Genomic DNA, 9580 nt, shown 5'->3' on the forward strand with positions numbered 1-9580 from the left:
TTACGAAACCTTCGGGATCAGACAGCCCCTCCTCAGAGGGGAGGGACCGGCTCCGGGGGCCTTGTTCTCTAGGAGTCGCAGCACTGGACCCCAGATCTTAGATCTGCGTCTCTGCTCTGACCCTGGCCCGGCTCCACAGCGCGCACCCGGGTGTTCCGCTGTCAGGTCCGCTCTCCACACAGGTGTCCCGCGCTGCCCACCCGGCCATGTCGTCCTGCAGCCGCGTGGCCCTGGTCACCGGAGCCAACAAGGGCATAGGCTTCGCCATCGCCCGTGAATTGTGCCGGCAATTCTCGGGGGATGTGGTGCTCACCGCACGCGACGAAGCGCGGGGCCGGGCAGCGGTGCAGCAGCTGCAGGCCGAGGGCCTGAGCCCCCGCTTCCACCAGCTGGACATCGACGACCTACAGAGCATCCGCGCCTTGCGCGACTTCCTGCGCAAGGAGTATGGGGGTCTCAACGTTCTGGTCAACAACGCGGGCATCGCCTTCAAGAGTAGGTGCGGGGCTTGGGGGGAGAACTCCCCGCTGCGCTCCGAGGGTACCGGCGGCAAGCCACAGGCGCCCCCACTGTCCACTACTGTGATCTGGGAGGGCGGTGCCAGCCCCTGGGGATGCGCTCAGCTCCCGCCTTGTCGGGCGGTTATTCGCTTTCCTGGATTGGGGGGCTGTGACACCGCGCGCCCTGCCTGCCCAGCCGGGTCGCCGGCCTGTGCAAGCCCGTGCGCCGCCCAGGGGCCGCCCAGAACTTTCAGCTATGGCTGTTTGTAGGAAAACCGGCCTCCGGGGAGGGAGCCAAGCCTTGCTAAGCTCATCAGCTTTCCGTCCACTCCAAGAACCATTTTCTCTGCTAAGGGTCTCCAAAATCACTTGACTTTCGCTTTCCCCGTGAAACAAGGGCGCATTCATAGATGCCAGGAGACATCTGCCCAGGACAGGAAATGAGTCGCTAAGACACAATTAGCGCACACTTGCACATTAGTGGATTTCATAGTTTGTTTAATGGAGAGCTTTGATAGGCTCTGGCCAAAGGGAAACGAGCCTGGTTCCCGCCCCCAGGGAGCTAATGTTTGTTATAAAAAATGCAAATGTGGCTTTTAAGAAGCATCTTCCTTTAGGGGAAGAAATCAAAGAAATTATTTATTCCAGCAATTTGTCAATGAAGAAAGTTACTGAGTTGCCATGATCCAGGAATATAAAGAAACAGGTCAGCTTCACTTACAACCGAGGGGGGAAGAGAAGCCTGAGACAGGAAAAGGGAAAGAACCGATTGTGCAGAAGTAGCTCTGCCTTTGGCCCTGGGCACGCACTCTTGCTCTGTCACGGACCCAAGTCTTCCTCTCACCAGCACCTACAACTCAGCCTCTAGGCTTTGGGGAGCTGCGAACCAGGAATTGACAGCCTCGGAAGTAGACTGCCGCGGTTGGCTGAGGGATTGGTGAATAAAAACCTTGCTTCCTAGACAAGAGGTCTAGACATAGCCCTTATGGGCGGTACCAGCAAACCTGGGCGCAAACTGGGTGCCCAGGCTCCACACCTGCTGAATCAAAATCTGCATTTTAACACAAATCCCAGATATCTCCAGTGCCTATCAAGTTTGAGAAGCAGCAGCAAAGCCAGGGGTCTGGAAGTGGGGTGGGAAGCCCAGAAGCTGCAGCATTACCAATGAGAGACTCCCTGGGTGTGGCCCCAAAAGCTGTTTTCACAGGCCCTGCAGGGGATTCCCATGCACACTGAAGTTTGAGAACCAACCACGAGAGATTTAAAAAATTAGCTTCTCTTTTAATTGGTTGTTAGGCAATAGAATCCATGTTCTCAGGAGTGTGTATGGGGGAGGTGACTTTTTCTTTGTTTCTTTGTCTTTTTGAAAGTGGATGATCCAACACCCTTTGACATTCAAGCTGAGATGACCCTGAGGACAAACTTTTTTGCTACTAGAAATGTCTGCACTGAATTACTGCCCATAATGAAGCCTCATGGTAAGTCCAGGGGATGGACTGTCAGGTTGTGTTCCTTAGGAGGGAATAAGCCATGGGCCCTCTGGACTGGCCCCCAGCAATTACCCAGGGCTGCTGTTTCTTTTCTTTTCTTTTTCTTTTTCTTTTTCTTTCTTTTCTTTTCTTTTTTTTTTTTTTTTTTTGGCGGTGCTGGGAATTGAACCAAGAGCTTCCCACATGCTGGCAAGCTCTCTATCACTGAGCTACATTCCCAGACTCTGCTGTTTCTTTGTAAGGGGGTGGGGGAAGGGAGATGGAAGATTGTCCTAATTTCTCAAGTGTCTGGCTCCTTGCTTGAACATTTCGGCTTTCAAAGAATTGTATGACAGACCACAATGATCTTGGGATCCAGATCACATGATCTTCAACCCTCATGGACAAAATGTCACAAGTCCCCAAAGGTTTTTCAGTGAATCTCCTCCTCCCTAAGGATGTGCCCACACCTGGCTTGTCTGGGGGACCTGAAGGATGGTGTCTTCTCTGGCATTGTTACTTTCCCTATGTTCCTTTCTTACTCTCAATTTTGCAAGCTGATTGAGAAAATCTGAAATAATTTTTCTTTATTAGTAAATACAAAGCCAGTGTGGTGGCACATGCCTGTAATCCCAGCAGCTCAGGAGGTTGAGGCAAGAGAATGGCAAGTTCAAAGACAGCCTCAGCAACAGTGCGATGCTAAGCAACTCAGTGAGAGCCTGTCTCTAAATAAAATACAAAATAGGGTTGGGGATGCAGCTCAGCGGTCCAGTGCCCCTGAGTTCAATCCCTAGTACGCCCACACACACCAAAAAAAAAAAAAAAAAAAAAAAAAGTTACTTGTGATTCTGAGAAGAATTGTGTGGTTTATTAGAAATGTGATTTTGAATAGGATTATCTCTGAATGCAAGCATTTTTAAGTCTAAATAGGTATACCGTGAAAGGCAGACTTCTACTCCCTACCCACTCACTCCCAAGCTCCACAGGGATTGATTTTCTTTATCAGTTTCTTAATGGACTGGGATCATAGAAAGCCTGCAGTCAGTGTTGTAGGTGCTGGTCATAGGGAGCCTTTGGTCCAGTGCATGGAGCTGGTGAGTGCCCAGAGGCCAGGAGATGGAGTTTACAAATATAAACCTAAGCAAATAAAAATGCATATTTTCAAAACTCCCTTTTTAACACAAAAGGTGAAGATTAGCACAGTATTTGCCACCTTAATTTTTTTTTTTTTAAGATTTAATCTTGCAACATTTCCCAGGTTGGCCCAGTCTTCTGGCCTCAGTGATACTCCTGCCTCAGCCTCCCAAATACCTGGGACTACAGACCCATGCTACCACACTCGATGTGATCTTGCTTTATGTTCGCTTTATACCTCTGGGGCTCTTCCCAGATTAGAACAGAACGTTTTCTGTTTTTCCACTGCAGGGCTATCTTTTACCAAGTTATCAGGAAGTCTTCTCCCTGCTGAATTTTACAGTCATAAAATTTAAGAGCTGAAAATTGCTGAAGAAGCCTTGCGTTGCTTCACCTCCACTTTCCTGAGAGGGGAATTGAAGCCAAAAGAACTGAACACATACACGTATTCATGGATTTGGAAAATGTCTCCTAATTTCTTGATTTCACTACTCAATCAAATTAGGATAACCTGTGCTAGTGAAATAGGAATTAGAGTGTCAAATGATTATAAACCAAGCCATTTTGAAAGACAATGGGAGACTCGGGGGAGAATGGGGTTTAAAAATTAATCCAGAGCAGGTGAATCTCTATCTTCAGTCAGTTTCCAAAGTGGGAATCTCTAGTTTACAAAATGCTAATATTTGTGATTTTTAGTAAATCTGGTGTTTACCAGAAGGTAAATATTGAGCATTGCTAGTTCCTAATGTCTCTTTGTTTAGCTCTAAAATGCATTTAAAAGTTTAAAAAGCCTTTGGTTTGCTTGTTTGATTCTGAGTAAATTGGCTAAGCAACCTTTGAGCCACTAGAGGGAGCTACTTGCCCACTCCTTCTAGAATGAGGCTGTTTCAGGACCAACAAGGTCACCTGGACTTCAGATGAGGGTGGGGTGCAGTTCTCCTCAGAATTAGACCCATCTGTTGACTAGGTTCCTGCATTATCACCCAGCCTCTCTCAAAGGTATTCCCTTAGATCAAAGAGGACCCCTCTTCTGTAGAAGGGTTTGCATTTCCTGGAAGGCTTTGAGTGGCTCCTGTAGTTTGTTTCTTCTCTTTCTTCCTTCCCCAGTAAATGTCATTCCTCAAGCAGCTGAGTATAGAGAACAAAGCTGTATAGAAAGCAATGAGGAATTCATCACCAATGTAGTATTCTTGCCAAAAATATTGAAATAAATTTAGTTATAAGAAAATCAGACCAATCCAATTTGGGGGAAATACTACAAAATAATGAACTGGAGTCTTCAAAAGAAAGGTCATTATCGACTAATCTAGACGAAAATGGGTTAAAAAGATATGACAACTACAGGGGCTGGGGCTGGGGCTCAGTGGTGGAGCACTTGCCTAGCACGTGTGAGGTCCTGGGTTTGATCCTCAGCACCACATAAAAATAAATAAATAAATAAAGGTATTGTGTTCATCTACAACTAAAAAAAAATACTTAGAGAGAGCGATGACAACTACATGCAGTCCAAAATCCCACATTGTATCTTGGATTAAAACAAACAAAAACTATAAAGTAGCATTATGTGGAATGGCTGGGGACATTTGAACATGCATGCCACTGGAGATAACAGGGTTGTACAACAGTGTGAGTGCAATCATGCTGTGCTTCTGGTGGGGAAGGCCTGTTACCACACAGTCAGGCTCTGTACCTCTGGTTCTATAGGTGGGGATTCAACAACTATGGACTGAGAATATTTGCAATTTGTAAAACATAGTATCTGTATTGAAACTGTTCAGACCTTTTTTCCTTGTCATTATTCCTAAATAATACAATGATTTACATAGCATTTACATAGTATTGGGGATTATGAATAAGCTAGAGACCACTTAAAGCCTATGGTAGAATCTCTTAAGTTATCTGGAAATACTATGCATTTTATAGATGGGACTTGAGCATATGTATATTTGGTATCTGTCAGGCCCTGGAACCAATCCCATACCAACACAAGAATCACTTAAACACTAAAATATTTGAAAGGGTTTAAATTTCTGCAACATGGAGAAAAGGAGAGATGGAGAAAGAAAATGGGGCAAAACGTTAATCATCAGTGAACTCAGGTGAAAAATGTATGTATGGGCTTTGCTGAACATTTTGCAACTTCTCATTAGTTTTCAAAATTTAGGAAAGAAGTATGTATCACCATAAAAAAATGAGAGAGGGAAAGAATGAAGGACAGACTGAAGAATCACACATACCTGTAGGATGAGTGTGATGTTGGTGTTCAAGGAGAGACTGAGGGTATCTCCATAAACAGGGCCCTCAAAGTGGTCCACCCACCCCAAATGTGCACCTGGGGTGGATGCCACTGATGTAGAGAATGTGAATTCAGAACAGCATGTAAGAAAATAACTCCCAAGTTGGGCATGGTGACACATACCTGTAACCCCAGCCATTTGGGAGGCTGAAATAGGAAGATCACAAATAGTCTCAGCAATTTAGGGAGACCCTCAGCAACTTAGCAAGACCCTGTCTCAAAACAAAAAATAAAAAGGACTGGGGATGTAGCTCCGTGGTAAAACAACCTTGGGTTCAATCCCTGGTACCAAGAAATAAAAATAAAAAATAAATAAAGAAAAGAACACTCCAAGATAGGTGGATTTGGTTGGTGGATAAGATGTGCAAATTCGTGTTGGCTGGTTTTCAGGTTTCCAGCAATGCTTCAGATTATTGAATGGGTGCTGGCCTGCATATTGGCTTTCATGGGCACAACTGTCTCTTTAGCAGTTGTGAATTATAATCAACATGAATATTAATTCATATTAGTTTAATGACTCATACCATATTCTTATTAACTAGAGACTAACAATTAATCAGAAATCAGGACCAGGATGAATAATTAACCTGCTCCACTTGTGGACATGCCTGGCACTAAGGACAGTGGTATTCCCTGCCATCACTTGATCCTGATTTAGGTACCCAGGATAGAAGTGACTGCCTGAGGCCCTAGAAATGTGCCAACCGAGGGCACTGGGAGCTGAGATGCAAAATGAGGGTACGGTCCCTCAGAAAGCAGGCTCTTGCAGCATATGTGTCGAAGGAAGCTGTTTTATAAAATTGTCCAGTGAGTCTGCTACAGATGACAGTTCCACCATTTCATGGAGAATTGCTGCAGAAGGGAAAACCTATTCTTGACGGAGCTGTGTTCTTTCTTCCATTTGGGAGAACAGGAGCCCAAATAAATGTATAACCCCTTCACACACACACTGCCCCGCCCCCACAGAGATTTTATGCCTTCTAGAGTTGCTTTTTGATGTTTTTCAGCCATTAAACCTGTACCGTGCCTCGGTTGTTGCTGGGTGTCTTCAGCTGACCAGTGCTGCTTTGTGATGTGCTTCCATTTCTATTCCTCTGTTCCAGGGAGAGTGGTGAATATCAGCAGTTTACAGGGTTCGAAAGCTCTTGAAAACTGCAGTGAGGATCTGCAGGAAAAGTTCCGATGTGACACACTTACCGAGGGGGATCTGGTGGACCTCATGAAAAAGTTTGTGGAGGACACAAGAAATGAGGTACACGAGAGGGAAGGCTGGCCCAATTCGGCTTATGGGGTGTCCAAGTTGGGGGTCACAGTCTTATCGAGAATCCTGGCCCGGCGGCTGGATGAAAAGAGAAAAGCCGACCGGATTCTGCTTAATGCCTGCTGCCCTGGATGGGTGAAAACAGACATGGCCGGGGACCAAGGCTCCAGGACGGTGGAGGAGGGAGCAGAGACCCCTGTCTATTTGGCCCTCCTGCCTCCAGATGCCACTGAGCCACAAGGCCAGCTAGTCCATGACAAAGTCGTGCAAAACTGGTGAACGTCTTCTTCATGGCTTGATATTTAATAAATGTTGGTGGAAGGAACAAGTGAATTCAGATGTGGTCGGATTCTATTTCTGTGGTTGAGAAGAAATGTCCACTAGAATCTCCCTGGGAGAAAGATGTCTCATTCCAGACACTGGAGCAGAGCCATTTTGCCATCTGTAGCCTGAAAGAAAAGGACATATCAGATTTTAGCAGGCATCGTGATTACATATGGAACTGGTAGGCATTATCACTGTTCCCACCCGATAGTTTCGGATACAGTAGGCCTAGGGTAGGCCCCAAATTTGCATTTCTAACAAGTTCCTAGTAATGCTGCTGCTGCAGCCCGTCCTGGGTCAGCAGGTTGAGAACCATGGTATAATGGTCTTAAGAGCTGAGGAGTTCATCTTGGCCATTTTCCAAGCCATTCCTTGCTGTTTCTAGTTTGTTGATTCTGAAGGGTCATAATTATCCTGTTTCCCTAGCTTTGCAAACTTCCTTTTGTATTTCATTCTGTCTTGCTGTATTTGAGTCTGTTTTTATTGGTTCTGTCAAAAGGCAAAATTACAACAAATTTGAAGATCTAAATTGACTTTTATTTATAATTCTCGAATGGGGCAACATCTCATCCCATAAAATAGTGAGTGTTCTGATGAGCCGAGCCCGGATGAGAAAGAACTAAGGAAGGCAAGGACAGATGAGAAACAGATTGGTTGTTTCAAAGCTATTTTCTTGTAAAGGTTAAAAAGGAGAGAAGTATGTATGCAGGCTAAACGTGGGTTGTTTAGAAATTTGGCTATCATCTCTCTCCTGGTTTTCTTAGTTTTGACCTGGTGAAGTGTAACTTTAGCATGAACAACTCCACCTAGTTTGGTCTGGTAGACCTAGTGTAGGAGCTCAGTCCAAACCAATGTCCCATTTAAGAAACGGAACTTGAAAGGCTCAGGAGAAAGGTCTTGTTTTATTAGGATGTGATTTCTTCCATACTGGGTTTGAACCCAGGGGGGCTAAACCACTGAACTAGATCACCAATCCTTTTTTTTCTTATTTTGAGACAGGGCCTTGCTAAATTGCTGAGGCTGGATTTGAACTTGCTATCCTCCTGACTCAGCCTCCTGAGCAGCTGGGATTATAGGTGTGTGCCACCGTGCCCAGCCATACTGGGTTTTGTGTCTGCACTACTGCCCAAGGCTGCCCTGCCACGTCCTTCATCATTGTGCTTTCCTAACTGCAGATCATCTCCTTCCCCTGTTGATACCCCTCTCTGAGCTACAGCCCAGGGCGATTTTTTGGATGAATCCCTGAGCCCTTTTTATAGTCTCCATGACAAGAGAGTCCACTTGTGAGTCACAGTGACTCATTGCTTTCAAGTGGGCTTGGTTTTGAGCCTCCTGAGTGCTGGCTATGCCTTATAGAAAAAAAAAAACCTAGAGACCAAATGATCTTATCAAAGAGGAGAAATTACTGGCAAAGATTTGTAAGGGAGTTAAGACTTGAGAAGGAGCTGCTAGCCAAAGGAGACCCCAACAATTCAACAGTTATGTGATGGAGAGGATACAAAGGGGGAGAAACTGCAAATTTATTTGCATCACCAAGTATATGACAGCTGTTCAGTGTGAACCAGTGACGGTATACTTGATCATCATATTCACAAAGGTCACAGCCTATGTCCTAACATTTCCTTTCAGACATAAGGAATCAATAAAGCATAGAAATTTTCAAGGTTGTGTTTATTTGGGGGACCAAGGCTAAACAAGGAAACCCTGTTATTTCTGGCATATCCCATGGTGTAGGCAGGTATCTATTTTTCTTGACTCTCCATCACCTCAAAGTATCAGCTTAACTGTCACCTCACTCTTTCATCCCCTTGGCATGCAGAGAAGTCTGAGTCCCACCCAGACTGCATTCCACTTCCTTTTAACCCATTTTTATATCACTCAGTAAGTCCACTTCCTTTTAACCCATTTTTATATCACTCAGTAATATCTATTTACCTTAGGCCATAGCTCCTCCTTTGATGGTTTTTCAACAAGTTTCCTGAATATCTTCCATACCCTGGTCTCTCCCTCCAGCCAACTTCCAGATTCCTGCTGATGATGAGCAATAGTTGGGGAACCACAGAACTCAGACTCTGGCTAAGTCACAGACAGAAAGTACACAAGTAAACCACTCCTTATTTTATTTCTACTTCCTGTTTGTCTCTAGCCAGTTCCAGCTTGACAATTGGATTAGCTTGTAGCTCACTTGGAAGACTCATAATTGTCAGCTGTTGGCCAGAATGACGTTTCCCATGAGAAGTGCTGCAGGGGCCCTCGCTGGATGGTCTCCCCAGCACCCTCTGTCCAGGTATCTCCTGCCTCCCCTCTGCTTCCTCAAGAGCTGAGCTTCAGCAACTGGAAGGTGACTTTGCCCTGCAAGCCTCTGTTGACTGTTCCAGGTGTGGGTCCTTCTAAAAAGTAGGACCAGCTGGATAGGATCAGAGCTGGTAATACGGCAACATCCCATCCATTATGGTCCCAGGAGCAGAGGGAGCCAGGCCATAACTAGAGAAGAAGGTCAAACCTCAAAAGGAACATTTAACTTCTCTAGAGAAGGCCACTCCCCTCAGAGGCATCCCTTCCCTGACTTCAGATCATTCCTGAAAATCTGGGATGT

At 45.4% G+C, this 9580-nt stretch overlaps 1 protein-coding gene across 1 annotated transcript; it reads left to right on the plus strand.

Annotated features, from left to right (window-relative positions):
- Positions 1-206: 206 nt before the first annotated feature.
- LOC143386000 (carbonyl reductase [NADPH] 3) lies at positions 207-6976 on the plus strand. The gene is made up of 3 exons (XM_076841395.2): positions 207-495; positions 1871-1978; positions 6503-6976. The coding sequence occupies exons 1-3, from the start codon at positions 207-209 to the stop codon at positions 6937-6939; spliced, it is 834 nt and encodes a 277-aa protein (XP_076697510.1). The 3' UTR covers positions 6940-6976.
- Positions 6977-9580: the final 2604 nt, after the last annotated feature.

The sequence above is a fragment of the Callospermophilus lateralis genome, assembly GCF_048772815.1.
Source record: "Callospermophilus lateralis isolate mCalLat2 chromosome 11 unlocalized genomic scaffold, mCalLat2.hap1 SUPER_11_unloc_3, whole genome shotgun sequence".
NCBI lineage: Eukaryota > Metazoa > Chordata > Mammalia > Rodentia > Sciuridae > Callospermophilus > Callospermophilus lateralis.